At 42.0% G+C, this 22,848-nt stretch overlaps 1 protein-coding gene across 3 annotated transcripts in view; it reads right to left on the bottom strand.

Moving 5' to 3' along the window:
• PPP4R2 (protein phosphatase 4 regulatory subunit 2) overlaps nucleotides 1–17,508 on the bottom strand; it is a 33,830-nt gene extending 16,322 nt beyond the window's left edge. Inside the window, exons 1-5 of one of the 3 annotated variants that reach the window (XM_033926324.1) lie at nucleotides 17,214–17,508; nucleotides 16,787–16,868; nucleotides 5,417–5,587; nucleotides 3,685–3,778; nucleotides 1,267–1,304 (exon numbers count right to left, since the gene is read on the bottom strand). In XM_033926324.1, the coding sequence (XP_033782215.1) occupies nucleotides 1,267–1,304; nucleotides 3,685–3,778; nucleotides 5,417–5,587; nucleotides 16,787–16,868; nucleotides 17,214–17,247 (419 nt within the window). In that variant the 5' untranslated portion in view covers nucleotides 17,248–17,508. The other 2 variants (XM_033926326.1, XM_033926325.1) reach the window with 2 other exon arrangements.
• Between the last annotated feature and the right edge of the window lie 5,340 nt (nucleotides 17,509–22,848).

Below are 22,848 nucleotides of genomic sequence, written 5' to 3'. Positions count from 1 at the left end.
CTCTTGAAGGGAGAGAGAGGAGCAGAGTCACTGCTGCCAGGCTGAAAAGTAAAAAACCTGAGTGTGGTGTCAGGGTTAAAACTGGATCTAATGCTTCCCACTAGAGAATGACACGGTGACAAAATTCGTCACCGTTCCCGTCCCCGCGGATAACCGCGGTAAACCATCTTCATGTCATTCTTTAAGGAGAGAGGGAAGAATCAGAGTATGAATGGCCACAACCACTGCCCCGCAAGCTTTGCTTTGAAGAATGCTGGTGTAGAAGGACTGAGGTTGAAATAGACACTAGAAAATGACATGGGTGGGCTAGATAGACAGCAGATTTGCTCCAATAGGTGGTACATAATCACAGCCAGGGGAAGGTCTTGCAAGACAAAGAAACTTTCTGTATAAAACCCCCATGCTTTGGCAGAGTTTCTTTAGAGAAGCACCGTACTTACAGAAGTTTGCTAGCAATCTGTGTGATTTTTTTTTTTTTTCTCTCCGTTGTATATGTCAAGACTAATTTATTTTTGATTTGCCAAATGCTGTTATAATACTTATTACTAAAATAAAAAGTTATCTGCTTGGGAATATAAAATGTAAGCCTTTTGTTTTTCCTTCATGACTGATCCCCAGTGAGGTAAAGTAAGCAGCCTTTATTTCACCAGCTTTTCCCCTTTTCCATGGAGTATGCAATGGGGGACTGGGGGCAGAGTAAAGGGGTGAATATTCCATGGGGGAGAGTTGGGTCAGATAAAAAGGGGGAGAAGAGACTTAAGGGGCAGTCAGAATTGTGAGTCATGTTGGGATTTAGAGGGAAACAGAACTGCAATTGGAGTGAGAAAGGGAAGGCAGGAAGGAATTTCAGGCCCTATGATAGGGGAATTCTACATAAAGAACACTACAAATAAACTTTGCACAACTTGAAAATATTGTGAACAGAATTTTCAAAACTTTTGTGCAGAATTCCACCAGGAGTATGTAATGCATAGTTTTGAGGAACTTAACAAGTACTCTAACCATGAATAGATATACCTAATTCTTTTCTGCCCTTTTAGTCAAATTGTAATTGAATCACAAGAACTCAAATATGGATTACTAAACAACAAACATTATGCAGAAAAAATGTACAGTGCTTTGGAAAATGCATAATTGTTACCCAGCTTGTACAAGTCTTATTATTTTGTTTATCTGCAAGTATCCCTTAAAAAAAATGTCAGCAAGTTGTGAAAAATAGAAATTAACAATCCAAAAATATTAGAGATCAGTAATATTGTTACTTACTCTGAAGATGGATATACACAGCTCACTACCATAACATTCTGTAACAAATTTGAAAGGAAAAAAAAAAGAGTTGGTTAAAAAATTAGAAAAAGCTCTCTCAAGGTCATAAGTGGCAAGATTTCATACACCTCTACCTCATGTATCCTTGTTGCCTGTGGTACCGTGGAAGATTCAACAATGGTCCTCTCTTCAAAAGGAGTAACTAAATGCATTTATGACTAGCTTTGGTGATCCGTCATACCTTCATTTGATCAATGCAGAATGATTTAAGAATGGCATTACTTGCATATAGAAGTGATTTACAAGTTGCATTTCAATGATGGTGTGCGACTGCTATTTGATTTTAACTCATTCTGCACTAATGTAATGAAGGGAGCAGAGCCACGTTATTTAGAATGCTAAAGAGGTCTTATCTTGATTGACAACCTTTATTACTGCATAATCAAGTGACAAATATGACAATCCAACTACATCATTCATAGGGTATCTAACACCCTAAATTAAGCTTTGCACTTCCCTGTCGACCAGATACCCAGCATCTCTCCTTCCCCTTGCCACTACCCAAGCAGGTGTTCAGCATCGTCCCTTCTCTTGCTTACCCAGCATCTTCCCTTGCCACCCATCCTCCGATAGCACCTATATACTGCTGCATCTCTGCTCTCTGTCTCCTCCCCCCAAAAAAACTCTGCCACTCTGATAGCAAAGCTGGCTATGATTATTTAAATCTTAAACTAGGAAATATATATATATATTATAATAAATTAAACACTCTTAAGTGTGTATACCTCTACTTCAATGCAAAAAGAAAATGGGGTCTTATCAGTAGACAGTCACAGAAACAGGACCGCTTGCCTTCCCTCTGGATCTCCATGATGACTTATGTCCAGCAGCGGCAGTAAGCATGATGCCTTGAGTTGGTGAAGTACCACCGCCTCCTCTGGGGGCTTTGATTCAAGCTGGAAACCTGTGCATAATACTGCATTGCACAGTGTACATCATCTGTCATAGCTAGCAGAGCACAATCTGCCTCCTCTGTATAGCTTCGGTCGCAGAGAAGAGACCACCTTTTGCATATCATTCGGCAGGGCAGAACTGCGATGCAGCAAGACAGCAACAGGAAAGTGGTGTGGGCTTCACATAGGGAGGAAAAAACTTACACTCTCCACTTTCAAAGGGATCTGTAATTTGGCCACGCTACACCGTAATCTGAGGTATGTGATGCAAGTAAAATTGCTTCTTCACCTCCCGATATTCCCATCCTTAATCTCTCTCTAGTAGCTGAAGTCAGCAAACAAGACTTTAGTATTTTGTTATTTGAGATCTTGATTGTTGCAAACTTTATAAGTTCCCTATGATGAAAATGCAATAATATACAAAGGATAATGTGAGGCTGAGCGCTATATGGGCACCTGTCATGCCTTTTCTATAACCATATTCTGTAGCAGCAGCTGGTCAGCAAAGATATACCATAGTACAGTTACAACAAAGTCCAGACATCTCCCCTGCAGGTGTTCCAATAAGGTAAATATTGTTCCCTTGAGAGCAGCATTCCAGATCTTTAATTTTAATGAAAGCTTTCTGCAGAGCCTCCCTTGTGCTAGTTGATTCTCTTCAAAGCTCAGTCATCCTATGCCAATTGTTCTTTGTGCTCAATCCATCCAAGTAGCTCTTGTAGTTCAGAGCAAATGGCTCCTCCCTCGCTCTGAAGGTTGTTCAGTTTGCTATTAACAGTGCTGCTGCCAAACTGGATTTTCACAAGTACTATAAGGCCAGCATGGTACCTGCCTTTCACCCAATATCAGACTTACATTACCACTGTTTTCCTGGAAATTGCAGCTTTTCATGGCTAGGAGCTCATTACCATCTTGTGGGGCCATGTACTCCACCATTGTGGGTTGCTGTGATCCTCTGCCAGTTTTAACTGCAGTTGCAGGTCTGGGGACTCACTTCTCTTTCACCTTACTCTTCATGCACTTAGGAGACCTTCTATAGTGAGTCACAGTATAATATCCATTGGGACCATGCAAAAAAATAATCAGTAGTGAGGCGAGGCCGGAGAGCTCTGCAAGGCACATCTTTTCCTCAAGCAGCCATCAAGCGACTCCCCCACCCCCAACCTGAAGTCATAAATTTATAATGAAACATTCTGCTTAATACACTGTGCACCAGCATATACTTGGTAAACAATGCTCCCCAGAATCATAATGAGAAGTATGGACATCTCAGCCCAGCATGCCACCAAAATTTTATATGGAAACAGAAAAATGAAGGCAGATAAAGACCATATGGCCTATCTAGTCTGTCTGCCCATCCGTAACATCTACTCCTTCATCGCCCTTAGAGACCCTATGCACTTATCCCATAGTAATTACAGGGCCAATGGTATTAAACATTAGATTGAAAAGAATTAAGCACTACCTTTTCTACTCCTCTGAGAAACTTTTCTGTCCCCGAGTAGTTCCTTCTAGGGTCCGTTAGTAACTCACAGAGTCGCTGTATAGTGAAAGGAATTCTACAACAAAACAAATATTGGGTACAAAGGAGTGAGCAGCAGTGTTCTGTGTATAAAACGCAAATGATAATCGAGCAAATTGAACGATTCTATAAAAAGTGATTCAAGCAGCTCAACAAAGGGCAATCCAAGGCTGTTTTGCTTATTTTCTCACAACCATATTTTATATACCATGGATATTTCATGAAAGCAAGAATCACCATAATGTAGAGCTGTATACATAGTAAATTTTCACTGTGTTAAATAGGCAGTGAAATACTTCCTTCCGATTGACAGTAAATGAATACAGTAGATATAAGCAGGGCTGTGGAATTACAAACGTACCAACTTCAGCTTCAAAATAAGAATTTAAAATTTACTATATATTATAATGTATCACTTTATACTTTTCTAAAGTAGTGGTAAACCTAAGTTATATTTACCAGCACTTTGGATTCAATACAAAAAATTTAAATCCCAATACCAGTAAAAGCTGGAATCTGACTCCTCTATTTTTCTGCTGTTCGAGTCGAAGATTTGGTGTACCGACTCCACAGCCCTATATACCAGTCTGTTCGGAGCAGATATTTAGAAGGCTATTAGTGTTCTGAACCCTCAAAGATGGACACCAGAGGAGCATTTCCTCAGATTAAACAACATTGGTACAAAAGGTTTCCAAGGCGATTGTCATTAATAGAAGTACCTCTCAACTTCAATGGTCGTAGGCATCACTAACCTATACCGACTCCTCTGCTCTGGTAGTAAGGTTCAAACAAGATTTCCTTTCCCATTTACTTCTTTCCATCCTTCAATCAAACAACTTTTTCAAGTATTCCATCTTTCCCAACATCTCTCATCTCACCTCTTTATTTTCAATCTTACTTCTCCATTGCTCAAATCCTTTCCGCATTTCCCATCCACATCACCTTCTCATTCTTTAAAACCTTCTCCCCTGCCTGTCCTTTTAAGCTTTTGCCATCTCTCCTTCCCCCCACCTCACACTCTCTTAATTCCTGCCCTCCACCCCCCAACCTGCAATCTCAGGCTTATGTCGCTCTCCTACCGCCAGTGTACATCCTTACATCTGTATCCTCCCTCCTTGTCTATGCCTTTTCCTAGCATTCTTTACAGATACCATGCAGGATAGTCACCAGGCTAAAAATTGGTCACCATAATCATCTGATGCTCAAGATTTCAACAGCAGTGCCTCACGCCAACTGCTCTTACCACATCGTCTGGTAACATCTCCGGGTTTAAGAAAGATTTGGACAAGTTCCTGGAGGAAAGTCCATAATCTACTATTGAGCTATATACTGTACAAGGAAAGCCACTGCTGTCCCTGGAATCAGTAGCATGGAAGCTTGCTACTCTTTGGGATTCTGCTAAGTACTTGTGACCTGGATTGGCCACTGCTGGAAGCAGGATACTGGGCTAGATGAACCATTGGTCTGACCCAGTATGGCTATTCTTATGTTCTTACAGGCACAAAACCCATCTTGAATTTGAGGCTATTATAAATACACAAGAAAGTTAACTTACTATTTCAGATATGTGAAAAATAACTGCCGATTACTTTTTTTTTTTAACTTAAAATAAAAAAAAAAGATGACAACTCATGAACATTTACTGTGAGCAACTTGATTAGTAGAAAGTACCTACCCATTAAATCCAGTGACAATCTTTAGAATTCGCTCTTTCATTTCCTCAAAGGGAATATATTCCACATTAGGATTTGGCGGTCCTCTGGGTTCAGGGGCTGCAGTTCTGAAATCGTCCATCACTTTCTCCAGTTTGAACATAAAGTAACTTTTGAACTGTGACCACTGAATCCTGGAAATAGAAAAGGATTTTTTATTGCTTTGTTACCGAAATCAACATCGACTTTACCTTAAAATGATTTATTATAGTGGTCTAAGGAAGACAGTACATAATTTTGAGTTTAATTGGAGGTTTTTCCTTTTTAGGATTTTCTTTCTGTATTTCTTGAGCAAGAGTTAACTTCTGAAATATGTTAAATTGCCATAAAATATACAGTGGTGCCTCGCATAATGAACGCCTCGCACAACGAACGCTGCACACAACGAACTTCATGTCTTGATTCACACAACGAACTTCGTTTCACACAACGAACTTCACACAACGAACTTCGTTTCACACAACGAACTTCGTTTCACACAACGAAGTCGCCCGAGCTGCCGATGTATTGCATCCTTCCGCGCAGGCACTGCAGGCAGTCGTTAGTCACTGCGCTTAACTGCCCTCTCTCACTGTATACAGTCATCCTTTTAAGATAAACTCAATATTTTTTATATATCATGGCTTCTAAAAAAAGCAGGAAGGTGATTTCTGTTGAAATGAAACGGGAAATAATTAGAAGGAGTGAATGTGGGGTAAAACAGTGTGACCTCGTCAAAGAGTTTGGCCTCAGCAAGACCACCATTTTCACCATTTTGACAAATTTATCTTTTTTTATGTCATCTTAGCATATTTTATGCTGCAGAACGAATTATTTTTTTTAACATGTATTGTTATGGGAAAACGCGTTTCACATAACGAACTTTTCGCATAACAAACTTGCTCCTGGAACGAATTAAGTTCGTTGTGTGAGGCACCACTGTAAATATAAAAACCATAAAAATAAAATGATTTATTAAGCTAACGAAACAAGCTATAGAGACAGCACATGGCAAAAAAGGGATGCAGACATAATGGCTCTAATTTTATAAAGGGTGCCTAATTCAATGAGCAGGACTTAGGCGTCCAATCTAAGTGGTTAATAAGCCATTTAAGGGTCTTAATTGGCACTTGGGCATCCAAAGGATGTTGACATCACTTTGTAGGCGCCTCCATAATTCAGTGGATGCCCATCGGGAAAACTCACACCTAACGAAATAGGCGTGGAATGAGTGATGATTCAATATGAGCGTCCTTCAATTCATTTACGTAAGGCTGAGCAACCTAGGGTGTCCATTTTATGCCTACATTATAGGCGAATAAAAATCAGGTCTACTTTTGAGCTTAGTTTGGATTTCAGCTAGGTCTGAGTTCTATGGACGGAACTTAGGCACAGATTGGATGTTCTTAATATGATCTGCTAAATAGCTCTTTGGGTTTTTATTTTGCTTTATTAAGCTCAAAATACATTTAATAAGGCACCACATAAACAGGGCACATCAAAACAGATATATTGCATGCAAAACCTTCTATTTTTGTGGACAAACAGCAATGTTATTTGCTAATTAGAGGAAAACATCCATTAACTGAAGCAGAGCATATGAAAAAAAAACCACAGCTTTAGGTTTTTTACAAAAAAGCTACCCTTTTTTCTGACTGAAGTGCTTCAATCAGCTCATTCTTGAAAGCAAGGAAAGCACATGAAAAAAATACATAGATCTGAGAGCACTAACCCCCGGAAGAAAAAAGCCTCAGGTTTTCTTTTTAGGTACTTGCACATCCCCTTCGGAAGTTTTTTAAGCCAATGATGTGGATGTAGGAGGTTTGAGCTTTTAGGTCTGCCTAAAAAGAAAACCTGAGGCTTTTTTCTTCCGGGGAATAGTGCTCTCAGCTCAAAGAGTGGAGTTTGTATTAAGTTAAAGTAATATTTTTATTTTTTTTTTTAACTTTTTATTTATAGAATTTTCATTCTTTCAATACATGAATCACATATTATAAAATGTATAATAAAATATATATGTATGTACAAATTCATATCATAGATATTCATCCCTTTCCCCTATTAATTGTTTTTCCATTTTTCTTTCATATTAATATCTATATTTCCCACCCTAACCCTATATTACTATTATCAATGTGTTAAGATTTATTACCCACTCATACCACATTAAAAAATACATAGATTGCATACATAACTTAATTTGCAAAAGCTTAAAAACTGAAAAAAAACAGACACAGACCTTAGCATGGCTTCTACTTCATTGCAAATGAAGGTGTGCAGCTGCACAATGCTGACCTCATTGTGAGATCATCAAGGTGCACCTGCAAGGTAGAATGCCACAATTAAAATATATGTTGGTATTTGAACCTATGACCTCTGGAAGAAGGGAACAGGGCTTTTACCCATTGAGCCACCAGACTCATGAAATCACCAGACAACAAAGGTAGGAAAAATGATTTTATTTTCAATTTAGTGATCAAAATATGTCAAGTTTTGAGAATTTATCTCTGCTGTCTATATTTTGCACCATATTTGTCCATAATTGGCATTCTAATAACATCATAATAATAAAATATTATAACATTAAAGACATTGCTTGGACGTCTAACTCTCGCCTAAAACCTGATTCTCTAAAGGATGTCTCAAAAATTGGACATCTAAACAGTGCTGAGCGTCGCTGAGCGCGAATTCTACAAAGGCCTATCTTGCAGAATCAGGGCCAATATGTATGAGATAGCTTACATATAAACAGTGTCCATAAATATTCTTGTAAAGAGTGTGCTAATTTTCAATTTCTTTTAACAATAAGAATTCAAGATTGATATCTGAAAACTGCATCATTCCTTCAGAGATAAAACCAATTAATCAAAATTTCCAAGAACTCTGTTACTTTAAGATAATGAGACAGTCGGGAAACTGAGGAAAAAATAAAAGCCATCAAAATTTTAGGTATGCAAGTCAAATACATTTTAATATCAAACTCATTCAAGACAGGAAGATTTTACTCATTTTCCAATAAAAAGATTTGTTCTCATTTGATATATCCAATATTAAATAAGCTTGTATTAATACAAGTTAAATGCTATTTGAAGGTGGATCTAGCACACCATAGCAAAAACCTCTAGAAGAAATCCATGGTGAATTAAAATAAGAGCTGGCTTACCACATAACTGCACAAATATGTATCTACCTTGTGTATTAAAGAAAATGACCATAAAAGAAATGGCAATAAAGCAAGCTTTTAATAAAACAGACAATAAAAAATAAATACAGTTCTAAAAAGAAAATCTGCTTCTGAGTATTGATGAATATTTCTGGTTAATTTTTTTCACTACTTTAAGCATATATATTTGTGAATTAATTATTTTGGATAAAAAAAATTACACTAAAATTGTCACTTTCTTCCTGTTTGTCAACATTATGGGGAAGACAGAGAAAAAAAGGCAGCTTTACTGCTTTGTCAGTTTCCAAATGAATTTAGAATGCTTTCCTACAAAAAACAATCCACTCACATCTGCAGAAGAAACTAGTGTTATTCAGAGTTGGACTGACACTTCAGTAGTCTCTCAAGCCAGATATTTAATTGACTTCCACCAGTTTACCAGTGACTGGTTCAGTCTTGAAACTCCACCAGAAATCTGAGCCATTTTCTAAATGTGGCATCTGCTTCTGGTGACAAAAAAAAAAAAAAAAAGCGATTGATCCAGGGGTGCCAGTCAGTATCAGACTGCTAGCAAGCTTGTATTGTGTTGCAGCGAGAGAGATACCCATTCTCTCCTGCTGCATCACAGCACCCCTCCCTTGAAGCGGCGGCAAACATCCCTCTTCCCCCCCCCTGGAATGGCGGCAACACCCCCCCCCATACAGCAGGAGAGATGCCTCCAAGAAATACCTTATAACAAGCTGGCAGTGTCAGAAGCAATCTAGACAGGCTGCTTTGCGGCCTATCTTTCGGGCGTTCCTCTGCTGTGCTGACCAAACAAGAACCGAACCTTTGGTTCTTCTGGTTCCTGGAGAATTTATCTAGAACCTTGAAGGCTCTCTGGTTAGAGGCTCCTGTGGAATACTAGCGAGAGCACCGTGACCCACAAAAGGACCCCTGGTTCTGGCCTCTGGCTGCTCAGGGTTTGCTGTTTAGTAAAGATCTTGGACAGCAATCCTGCATACTGGCAATAAGATCATCCTGGCGCTTCCCAAACAGCACCTGTCCCCTATCAGATGCCTGCTCAGCGACGCTTTACAGGTTGAATAACTGCCCACTGTCTGATCCAAAGAATACAATGTACGGAGATCGAATATGCTGAGATTGTTTCCATTACTTTGATTATATCAGAGTGCATCTGTTACATAGTCTATTCCAACTAACACCAGATCGGTGTCTCCTCTTCCATGCATCGGGGGTGGTTGTTGGGTTTTTTGGTGGAATGGCAGGCCATTACTTCAGACTGCTGGATCCTGGAGGCTCTCAGAGATGATTACAAACTGGAGTTTCTCTGTCCTCTGACCGTTTTCTGCATTCACCTGCTGGACACCCAGAGAAGGTGGTTCGGGGCAGGCCACAGTCCACAGACTTGCATACTAAACCTCATTTCCAAAAGGTTAAGCACATATTAAGCACACAGGAGCACCTAATAATGGTGTGCAGCTGGCTGGAGTAGCATTGTCTGCTCTGCTGTTTGCCGGTTCTGCTTTTTCTAAGCATCAGAACGGCTCTATTGAGCAACTCTTAACAGCTTTCAAATCCACGCTGAGGGTGCTCCCCCATCTAAAATATTTAAATTTAAGTATATTTTCAGTTTTGAAGTGTGGAGGCCGGAGAATCATATTGTCTGTAATGTCCCAGGGCATACCCTACTTATATTATTGTGTCTTTTAAGTATCTGGCTTTCTTTGGGTCATTTTTTGTAGTGATGCGCAATCTTGACCAGGGGGAGGGAGGGGGTGTTTTGTGATATTTGCTTCATAAGACGCACCCTTATTTCCACCCACTTTTTTGGGGAAAAAAGTGCATTTTACGGAGTGAAAAATACGGTATATCTGATTCAACTGAAAAAGGTACCCAGTAAAATCTGTACCATGAACACACTGAACTTTTACTTCCTCAAAGAACCATAAATTAGTTGGAAAATAAGCATTTAAATTTATAAACACCTAAAAATAGAAACCCTAATTATAAATGTATATATATATCCATCTCTCCATTGTCTATCCAACAGAGATCTCTACACAATGTCACATCATTAACTTCATAGTATCTTATTTTACAGGCTCTCTATCATTACCAAATGTCACATTTAATCAAATATGTAAGCAAAAGGATGCTCCAATGATCTCTTACAATTTTGGTGTTCAAAGTTTCAACTTCAGCAAAATCGTAAAATTCTATTACACTTTACTTCAGACATCAATCTGTTAATTGCCATCAATGCACAAACTTGCCGGCTAGTGATTCCTAGGAATAGCATATTATACTAAACACTTTCTCGTTCTATAGCTGTGGGTAAAAGGAAAATCAAGGATCTCAGTTTCCTGTCCAGCATATAAAGCTCACATTAACCCCTGAAATTTATCAGCATAACCATCTTCACCTGATAAGTCTTTTGCTGAAATAAATGTTTCCTTCTGTGATATAATCTTTCCACAAAATTCCATGTAATACACCATACAGCAAGCAACAGAATGCTGAATGTATTCGCAGGGGTTAGGGGCAGCGTCGTCCCGCGAATATTAAAAAACTGCGAATAATATTCGGGCCGGTTCTGCCCCTAACCCCCGCCTATTTTAAACCCTGAAACCCCCCCCTTAAGCCTTACCTGGTGGTCTAGCGGGTTTTCAGGCAGAAGCGATCTTCCCACGCTCCTGCCCCGTGCAGATCGCTCACAGGAAATGGCTGCCTTGAGCTCTCGTAGTCTCTCGAGCCATTTCCTGTGAGCGATCTGCACGGGGCAAGAGCGTGGGAAGATCGCAACTGCCCCGAAAACCCGCTAGACCACCATGAACGCCTTAAGGGGGAGCTTAAAGGGCTTAAAATAGCCTGAAAAATGAAAATGCATTTTTTGGTTTAAAACTGCGAATAAGCGAATCTGTAGCTATGGAATTTGCAAATACAGAGGGGGAAGTGTAAGTTATTTTGTTTCCTGCACACATATTACGAGGATGAATCAAAAATGAAAGGCAATTGTTAAATTACACAATAACTGGAACCGAGCTAGTGAAATGCAACATATGTACTCGTATATTGCCTGCTGGATAGTTCGTCCACGCACAGTGCAATGCTCACCTTTTAGTCATGTGGCAGCCACGAGATCAGAAATATGGATGATCCATTGCAAGACTGTACAATCGAAGAACTTGCAGTAGTGCACTCTCTTTGGGCAGAGGGAGGGAAACCTGTGGAAATTTACTGTCAGATATTGACTCAGTATGAACACAGAACCATGAATCAACGAAAGGTTTATGAGTAGGTTAAAGCGGGAAGAATAGGTGCAACCGACAAAGGTTGTTCTAGTCACCCATCAACATCACGCACACAAGAGCACATTGACAAGGAGGATCGTTTGATTAGAAACATGATGACAGATAAAGGCCAAATGGCCCATCCCGCCTGCCCATCTGCAGTAACCATTAACTCTTTCTCTCTCCGAGAGATCCCACTCTTTTGAATTCAGACACAGTCTGTCTCCACTACCTCTTAGAAACATAGAAGATGACGGCAGATAAGGGCCATAGCCCATCAGGTCTGCCCACTCTACTGACCCACCCCCAAGTCTACTATCCTAGGGATCCCACTCCTGGTGACAGGTTCCCTTGGCTTAACCCTCTAAGGGATCCCACATGGGCATCCCATTTGCTCTTAAATTCTTGCATGCTGTTTGCCTCGATCACCTGCACCGGGAGCTCGTTCCAAGGATCAACCACTCTCTCGGTGAAGAAATATTTCCTGGTGTCGCCATGAAATTTCCCGCCCCTGAGTTTGAGCGGATGCCCTCTTGTGGCTGAGGGTCCTTTGAGAAAAAGAATCTCTTCTTCCATCTCGATACAGCCGGTAATATACTTAAACTTCTCGATCATGACTCCTCTCTCCCTACGTTCCTCGAGTGAGTACAGCCGCTCTTATGGGAGACTGTTCATGCATCTACCACCCTTTCTGTAAAAAAGTATTTCCTCAGATTACTCCGGAGCCCATCACCTCTTAACTTCATCCTATGCCCTCTCGTTGCAGTTTCCTTTCAAATTAAAGAGACTTGACTCATGCGCATTTACATTACATAGGTATTTAAATGTCTCTATCATATCTCCCCTCTCCTACCTTTCCTCCAAAGTATACAAATTGAGATCTTTAAGTCTGTCCTCACATGCCTTTTGATGAAGATCACGCACCATTTAGTAGCCTTCCTCTTGATCGACTCCATCCTTTTTATATCGTTTTGAAGTTGCGACCTGCAGAATTGTACACAATATTCTAAATGAGTTCTCACCAGAGTCTTATACAGGGGCATCAATACCTCCTTTTTCCTACTGACCATACCTCTCCCTATGCACCATAGCATCCTTCTAGCTTTTTCCGTCCCCTTTTCAACCTGTTTGACCACCTTAAGATCATCACATACAATCACACCCAAGTCATGTTCTTCTGTCATGCACTTAAGTTCTTCACCCCCTAAACTGAACCATTCCCTCAGATGTTTGTAGTCCAAATGCATGACTTTGCATTTCTTAGCATTACATTTTAGTTGCCATATTTCAGATCATTCTTCAAGCTTCGCTAGGTCTTTCTTCATGTTATTCACACCATCCAGGGCGTCTACTCTATTGCAGATCCGCAAAGAGGCAATCCTACCTGACAGCCCTGCAGCAATATTGTTTATAAAATGTTAAAAAGAACAGGCCCAAGAACAGAACCTTGAAGCACACCACTGGTAACATCCCTTTCCTCAGAGCAATCGCCATTGATCACTACCCTCTGTTGTCTTCTACTCAACCAGTTCCTGACCCAGTCCATCACTTTGGAACTCATGCTGAAGGCATTCAGTTTATTTATCAGACGTCTGTGTGGAACACTGTCAAAGTGTCAAAGGCTTTGCTAAAATCTAAATACACTACATATATCACCCAGTCAATGAAATTGATCAATTTGTCTGACAAGATCTACCTCTAGTGAATCCATGTTGCCTCTGGTCCTGTAATCCACAGGATTCCAGAAACTTCACCATTCTCTGTTTTAAAAGCATTTCCATTAATTTGCTTATCATAGAAGTCAAGACTTACCAGCCTGTAATTCCCTACTTCTTCCTTACTTCCACTTTTGTGGCGAGATAGACCACATCTGCCCTTCTCCAGTCCTCCGGTACCACTCCCAACTCTAGAGACTCATTGAAAAGGTCAGTCAACGGAGCCACCAGGACTTCTCTAAGTTTCTTTAGCACCCTCGGATGCACATCATCTGGCCCCATCGTTTTGTCTACTTTTATTATAGCTAGCTCCTCATGAAAACAACCCTCTGAAAATCGATCAGGGTCTATCACTTCTCCATCCCTATTCATGTTTGTCATCTGTGGTCCTGCTCCCAACGGATAATAGTGTCTCAATTGGCTGCAAATTTGGATATCAGCTATGGATCTGTATTTGCCATAATGCATGGTGACTTGGGATACAAGAAACCCTGTGTACGATGAGTTCCGAAACAGCTTACTGATCTGCACAAGCAACAGTGTATGGAGGTTGTGACCCTGTTCCTGCAGCATGAAGAAGATCCAAGTATTCTGGAGAGAATCGTCATTGGTGACAAGATGTAGGTGTATCACTGTGACCCAAAGAGCAAAAAATAAAGCATGATGAAGTAAAGGAAGCTGTGCTCACATGGCTTCAGGAGCAGCCAAAAACTTTTCTGCAGGAATAAAGAAGCTAGTTGAACGATACAACAAATGCGTCATCTTGCATGGGGACTACATGGAAACATGATATGTTCAATTGCTCACAGTTACTTCTATTAAAGCCATTAAATGTATTTTGCCTTTACTTTTCGAATTACCCTCATATATGCCATAAACAATTCTATAGTTTATGCCAGTGTATTGCAAACTGTGTGAAGCGAGAGGCATGTCCTGTAGCAGTCAGCTCCTCTCGGTGTGTCTTCCCTTCCAGCACCCCCCACTGGCAGTTCAGGGCGCCTGTCTGTCTGAAGAGCCTTCGTGCATGCGTGGGCATTGACATAACGACGTTACACATGCAAATGATGTCATCGCATCAATGTCCATCCGTGCACTTCTGGATGCCTTGAGGCACAGCCATCACATTAGTGTGCTGTGGCTTAGCAAAGTTTGCGAGACACTGGCCTATGCAGAAATGAATATCATTTTATCCAGTTATACTCACATCAAAGTCCAGCATTTCTTATAGGAAAAATACAGAGAATTCTATAGCAATAATACCTGAAGGTCCAAATCAGAAGAGACTAGAATGCTCAGATGGCAGCAGCACAGCGCCCAGGCCATGTAGTCACTGCATGGGAAAACTTAAGATGATCAGTGTGGGGTGGGCCCAAGGCTGGGAGATTCCACAAGGAGCCAGGCTATATGGCCTCAGGGCCAGGATGATCACTCAAATGAACTAATAGAGTATGTTGAGACATGTAAATATTTTTAATAAGGTGGGGCAGAGGCTATAAACCTCCAGGTAGTATTAAAAGACTAATGATACCAAATCCCAGCCTGGTTCTGAGTTAACTGGACAGAAAAGGAGCAAGCAAGAACTGATAAGTCATTTTTTTTCCAAATGTCAAAGAGTGTTGGAAAAGGTAGTACACTTTATTTTTAAACAGACAGGCATCAATATTAATAAAAAGACAAAAACAGAAAACGTGCAGTGCTTGGAAAAAACCCCCAACACATTCAAAATAATATGCAGACAACATTTATCTGTACTGTCTAGCCTCCTTTCAAATATTTTAAAAGACACGATTTATTTTCAAAGATCACGATCAATTACAGTACTACAAATGACTAAAAGTTTTGGTTCACTGCACATAAACCTTGTAATCGTAAACAAAATTCAAGCGGTACTTCTTGGAACCAAAGCTTTTTCAATGGAAATGAACGAACGACACAAACGTTGCAGCAGCAGCTGCTGCTGCCTTAGCATAGACGACACAGGCTGGGCAGTCTGCCTTTGCACAGTAGGCCTCTGGAAGCAAAGGCAGGGATGGCCTAGCAGAAGGGAGCTGCCACAACTGACTCAAATACGGAGGGACCAGCCAAACGAATGAACTAAAAGTAACGCCAGCCCAGGAAATAATCATTTAAAAAAAGGCCAGATTTGCTGAAAACTAAACCGACAACGAGAGCAGAGGGGGTTTAATGCAATTGAAAAGAGCCATATCATTTCATATAGAGGCGGTTCCCAGTTTTATCTGAAACGAGCCATGAAAGGAATGTGGGCTGCTAGTGAACTTATGATTTCTGAAATACAGATCTACTGGATGCCTTAAAGCAACACATTCCCTTTGAACGGAAGAAAATGTGTGCATACAAGTTTCACACGCCTTCCCCCCCCCCCCAAAAGTCAGAAGTAATAAGCCAGAATGGAGGTACTTTCACTTTTCCTGCACCAGCTTTCCTACGGATTTAGCAAATGATGTCATGCTGCAGGCAGGCCTTAGAAGTCTTCACACAAACGAAGCATTTCTGTCTTTCTCCCTCCCACCAAGCAAAGCCACAGAAAGCTGCCAAGTCTCTTCTACTACTACTAAAACATCACTGGAGGCATTAACGTACGCAAACTGCATTTTCACTATAAGCGAATTCCCTTCTGTTTCCCCCCCCCACCCTGGCAACAAAAGCTTCCCCCTCTCCCAAATGCATGCAAAGCTTCAGTTTAAGGATAACTGCTTAGAAAAATGGCATTTCCAACTGAAAACTTGGCTTTTCACCAAATTGTAACTCTCTCCTCCCCCCTCCCTTTTTCTTCCCTTCTACATATAAGTTCCTTTTCCTTCTCGACCTATATTTTTAAGTTCTTGTAAACCGTGTCGAGCTTCATATATAAACTTAAGGTTTAGATTAGAGCAGAGAAAGGTCCTGGCGTTTTCCCATCCCCCCCCCCCCCCCGAATTAATGAAAGTGAGGGATCAGCCAACTCTCCCACCTAAGTAACCAAACTTCGGGCTGCCGGATACATTATGTAGGAAGCTGCAGACCGAGTTCATCAGCTGCTCCGCCGGTAAGTGAACCGAACAGATCGGGGGGTTAAAGGGCACTGAACCCCCATCCCTAACCCAGCGTCGGATGCGGTTATCTGCCTGTCACTTGGTGCCCTCCCCTCCCCCCCAGGCCAGCAAAGCGCATTCAAAGACTCACATCGTCTCTCCGGTCTTGGCGACGTGACCGAGGAATTCGTCCAGCACGGGGCACGCTTCCTTCTTCCCCCTCTTCTCGAAATCTGCGGGACACAAAGGTGAGAGAGTTCAGGGCAAGCGCAGGACACCTGCCACGGTCGGCGAGGGGGGGGGGGAGAGGGCACACGGGATAAAACTTTGCAGAAAGTCCACTCCGGGGAACGAGCGGGGGGGGGGGGGAGCGCGCGCGCCGGGTTAGTTACCAGCATAGCGCGACCGGGCTTTAAAAAAAACAAAAAGTTTGCAGGAGGACGAGCTGACGCCCAGGGAGCAGCGGCGGGAGTCGCCCACCCTTGGCGCGCGCGCGCTTGCGCGAGAGAGGGGCTCGCGGCGGTACGCGCCCCCCTTCCCCCCCCCCCACCGCCGGCTCCCAGGTCGCCCCCAGCCACCTTTCAAAGCCTCCTGAAGTCCGTCGACGTCCATGTCTCTTCACAGGTGAGGAAGCCGGGTGCGGGGGGGGGAGAGGGAGGGTTTTCCACAGGATTTGATCTTTTTTTTTTTGGTTTTGTTTTCGTCCCGGAGGGGGGAGTAGTGTCGCTTCTCCCGCGCGCGCGCCTCTCCCTCCTCCTCCCCCCCTGCCGAAGCCCACAGGAAACGGGCCGCCCCGGGCCACCTCAGAGACAAAAATCAGCACTCCAACATGGCGCCCGTGACGTCACCCGCGCGGGGGCTGCTGGGGCAGGGAGAGCGCGACGGCGACGCCGAACGTCTGACGCGTGGTGGGAGGGGCGGGCGGAATGGGGTCCGCCCGTTGGCTGCTGTAGCCGCTAGAGGGGCGCGAGCTGCTCGCGCTGCCTAAAAGGTCTGGGCTGGAGCGTTCGCAGACCTGAATTGGCAGATTAAGAAGGAAGTTGAACTGTAGCACCGGGGAAAAAGCTTGGGCGGGCCAGGGGCAACGGGAATTGGTCTCTGCTTTGCAGCAGAGTGGCCTGGTTTCTCTGGAGTCTGAAAAGAAACGGTTGAACTGGGTTCTGCTCGGTTTCCCCGCAAATGAAGGGGCTGGAGGGAGGGAAAAACGGCTAATTTTAAAAAATATATATATATATTCATTTGTGCATTCAATTTTCTATACCGTTCTCCCAAGAGAGCTCAGAACAGGTTACAAGTTTAATATAGGTGTTGTATATTTTCACAGTTTTGATGTACTGGCTTCCTGGATGGAAGGGAGAGAGGGGGCAGACAGTGGGTGGAAGAGGCATAGCAAGAGGGCAGATAACATGGAAGGGGGTAGAGATTGGGCAGAAGATTGAAAGGGGAGAGGTGGCATAGCGAGGGAGAGAGGCGCTCCTCTCCTGTCCACGTCTTTCCCCCCCTCCCCATACCTCTAGTTGTTCACTGCCACGAGCAACAAGAACTTCAGCGTGCTCCTCACGACCCTGTCAGCTCTCCCTGTGACATCACTAGGCGTAGCACCCGGAGGTGACCAGTGGTCGAGACTAGAGAGTTGTGCGGGGACAGAAATCCCGCCCGTCCCCATCAGGATCCTCTCCGTTCCAACCCATCCCCGCCCGTCCCCATAAAAAGCAGCAATTACTTCTGACAGGATCATCAATTCCACAGTTTCTTTTGTGTTTGTGCTGCTGTTTTTCTTGTGAAATCTCTTTGGTGGAACCCTTTTTTTGTTTTCTGTTTAGGTAATTAACTTATAAACCCCCTCTTTTACCAAAGCCTTCCATCTCTGTGGGAGTCCCGTTGGCTAGAGGGGGGTCCCCGTGGGTTAGGGGGATTCCCGTGGGATTCCCACAATCCCCATTCCCGTGCAGACCTCTAGTTGAGACTACACGGTCACAAGGAGCGCATTGACGTTGCTTGTGTCTGTGAACAACTAATACGGGGGGAGGGGGCTGCATGTGTGGGGAGAAGGAGTTCTGGCGCCCGGGGTGGACCATCCCCCCTTACTACGCTACTGCAGGAGATCGAGGGCAGACAGTGGATGGATGGCTATTTTCTCAATTAACGTGCTTCTTCCAACCATTACAGTGGTATTGTACAGATATTGGAATTTTTCTGCTATGGCACAATTTTGGAACAGTGGCCTGGGGTTCTCAGATACTCAACAGAGTGAAGTATTACAGGCTTTGTCCTTGGACATGGAGGAGATGCCCTTGGGTGATATGGATAAATGGATAGAGTTGTTAACTAAACACAAAGACCTATTAAATTAGAATTCCACAGCATCTTCTTAATAGGCTATTCTAAACAAGAATTTATTCCTAGGGGCTTGCGTATGACTAGAGCCCCTAGGTTATTTGAAGATAACCCTAAATTTGTGGACCACTGGAATAAGATTTTCAATAGGTGTTCATTAGATTTAATGCTCCTGTTGATTAAAACAGCACAACCTAAGATACAGCAATTTGAAGGAGATCTTAGTGCTTTAACTGCTGTGGATAGTAGCGAGGATAAATTGACTAACTAAGCAAAAGAATGACAAATTTAAAACTGAATTACGCTCCCAAAAATTTAAAAGTATCAGAGGGACCTTTGGTTATGTCTATACATGGATGAGGAAGGAAAGCAATGACCAAGAAAAGAAAAAGACCACTAAGTTTCAGCTGTCCTTTAGTGGTAGCGAGGATGGCTCACAGAAAGATGATACAGATAGGGATAACATGCAAGAAACGAAGAGGCCAGCGAAGCAGGAACAGAGGGAGGGTGAGGACGCCCCAAACCTGGTCTCAGACTCGGCACAATCAATTGTGGTAAATATTTCAAACCATGGTTTGATGGCTATGGAAGAGGTATTATTGAAATAGGGAGTATCATTTGTACCTGCAATGGACCATCAGCCATTTCAGTTCTGTATAGATCTGGAAAAATTTATGTGGAAGCTTCAATTAAAATTGTATTTTCAGAAAAAGAAGGTGAACTTAATGATAGATCAGCAGTATAGTACAAATCTACATGGATTTCTTTGGACCCAGTACTAGCTGCCTTTAAGAAAGCCATTTTGAGTGATGTTAAGCGATTGAAGAGTTCCCCCATGAGGTTTAAGCATAACCTAGGGAAGGAAGAACGTTTGGCTTTAAAGACCTTAGAATCTGATTGCTTTGTAGTCATCAATAGAGCTGATAAGGGCGGAGCTGTTATCCTTTGGGATAAAATACAGTGTCTTAATGAAGCATAGTCTCAGCTATATAATGTTGGCAGTTATGTCCCTTTAACAGAAGACTCCCTTCTACAATTTTTCAATTTGCAGGGGATGGTAAAAAAGCTGGATTTATCACTGATAAGAGTTTAAATTTCTGACTTCTCATAAAATTCCTATATTTTACCTCCTTCCAAAAATCCATAAGAATTTACAATATCCACCAGGCTGTCCGATTGTGTCAGCGAGAGATTCTCTTCTGGAGAGGGTCTGTAAGTTTATAGACCATCATTTACAGCCCTGCTTTTCAGAAGTTAAGTCTTCTTTAAAAAACACAACACTTTTTTTTTTTTTTTTTTTTGCAACTTTTAAGTCAGTGGGAAGAGAGGTTGGATGAAAATATGTGGCTGGTGACTTTTGATTGTTTGTTCTCTTTATGCGTCTATCCCACAATTGGAGGCTGAGCAGATTATTGGGGAATTTATAGACTATCGAGTATGCCCCCATATTATCTCCACAGAGTTTTTAAGGTCTTTGATTCAACTGGCAATAGAAAAGAATTATTTTTGGTTTGAGCACCATTTTTTTTTCAACAGTGTTCAGGTGTCGCCATGGGTGCTTCCTTTGCCTCCTCGACGGTGAACCTATTTATGGCCCATTTTGAAGAAAAATGGATCTATGGGTCAACCCATTCAAGGTCCATACTTGTGCAGATACGTTACATAGAATATATTTTTTGCTTATGGACAGGCTCTTTGGAAGATCTAAGTTTCACCAATATTTGAATTCCTCTCCTGCAACAATCCGCTTTGAGATGCAATACGATTTGGTCTCTATACCCTTTCTGGATGTATTGGTGACTACTGTATATTCAAAGTCAACGGATAGGAATTCCCTGCTGCAGTTTAAAAGCTTATCTATTACATGCAGCCTTATGGAATATCAGCTTGGCATTAGTTTTCCAGTGTTTTTTTCTTTCACTGCACTCCAGCAGATAAGCACTATATTTTTGTCATTCCGGCACGGGCATTTATTTGATCTTTGGCTGCTGGACACCCTGCTTTTTAGGAGTTGGGGGTACAGACTGTTATATATATTTATACGTAGCATGTTTTTATTGTGCACTTATCACTCAAACACTAAATTGGGCAAGGTCCAAGGATGTTACACAGTTGATACCCTTTTGGGTTATTATTGTGGCAGCTGAGCCTAGGGGCTGGTGTCCCCAGGCCGCTGTGTTAACTGAGGACCTGCCCTTCACTTAAAATAATAAAAGGATGGTTTTTGTTTCTTTTTCAGTCTGTGCCCCTTTCTCCTTATTAGCGCTAGGGGAGGGAAGATTTTCTATTTTTTATTACTTTGTCCTCTTCCCTTTGTTGGGTTCTCTTTGGAGCAGTTTAAAAGCATGCACCCATATCCCATGAAGACGAGTATCCCCTTTGTCCAGTTTTTAATGTATAAAATAATTTGTAGTTCCAGTCAAGAATATGGGCAACGGGCAAGCGAACTGAGACAAAAATTCACATCGCGGATACCCACGGGGAGTGGTGAATAAGGCTTGCAAGCGGGCACTATACAATCCCTGGGAGTGTTTGCTGTCTTATCAGGAGAAGGGTTGACATGATGACGTGCTTACCAGTCATGTAATCTCCAGCATATTGTGAAACGCCATGCTCCTATGCTATCTTTACATCCATGCTTCTCAGCAGATTGCTGTTCTCTTTTGAGCAAAACAGAAATTTGTCTGATTTCCTATATACCCCAATATGCTACATGCTGAAGTGGAGTTGTCAACAGCATCTCTGGGGCACTTTAAATGTGGGCGTGGTGCATAATGTGCCCTATTATGATGGAGGTTCAGACATTCATTCATCCTGTTACAAAACAAGAGTATGCACTGAATAACCAAATTACTTGTCAATCTGAGGGAGTTATCTATGTGGTTTAGTGCCCATGTCCCCTACTATATGTGGGGCAAACGTTGTGGGCCTTAAAAAGAGAGACTGTTAGAGCGCAAGTCATGCATTGCTACCTCCAGAATAGAAGAGCCGCTGGGTTCTCATTGCCTGTCCTCCGGCCATGCTTTTTTTGAATTACAATGTTCTGTTCTGGAGGTCTTCAAATGTTCAGTGAGGAAAGGAGATTGGTCTAGATACAAAAGTCATTCTTAGTCATGAGAAACTTAAGACAAGTTCAGAAATTCTTCGAGAAAACTCAATTCCAGCTCATAGTTCAGTCCTTAATACTAGACCTACTTGACTACTGTAATATCCTCTACCTCCCATGCCCTACAACCATAACAAAACTACAAACTATCCAAAACACAGCACTAAGACTCATCTACTCATTAAAGAAACACGATCACATTACAGAAGCATATCTCCAATCGCACTGGCTTCCGATCCCAGCAAAAATGCAATTTAAATTCTACTGCCTACTATTTAAGACTTTATACGGAGACAGTCCAAACTACTTGAATAACCACCTCATCCACAACACCGCAACCAGACATAGAAAAATCACACCCCATTCTCATACCCCCAATTAAGGAGGTCGAACGGAAAAATCTATAAGATGGCCTCCTGGCCACTCAAGCAGCCAAACTAGACAACCAAATCGCCAATCTACTGACGGCATCCCTCAACTACAAGACTTTTAGAAAAGAAATAAAGACCATACTCTTCAAGAAAACTCTGAAAAAAGAAATAATACCGCAAGTCTCAAACTCCACCTCTCACTAAAGCCAACTAACCCAAACAAATAACCTTACCCATTTCTTACTCTTTTTGAAAATGACCAATTTTTTTTTTTTTTGTAAGTTCTTGTTGTAATACATCTTGGATAATTCTTTTGTAATCCGCCTTGAACTGCAAGGTAATGGCGGAATAGAAATCCCTAATGTAATATTTACGACAATGTGAACACCGGTAGATATA

The sequence above is a fragment of the Geotrypetes seraphini genome, chromosome 17, assembly GCF_902459505.1.
Source record: "Geotrypetes seraphini chromosome 17, aGeoSer1.1, whole genome shotgun sequence".
Taxonomy (NCBI): domain Eukaryota; kingdom Metazoa; phylum Chordata; class Amphibia; order Gymnophiona; family Dermophiidae; genus Geotrypetes; species Geotrypetes seraphini.
This window is presented reverse-complemented; position numbering and strand designations above follow the sequence as displayed.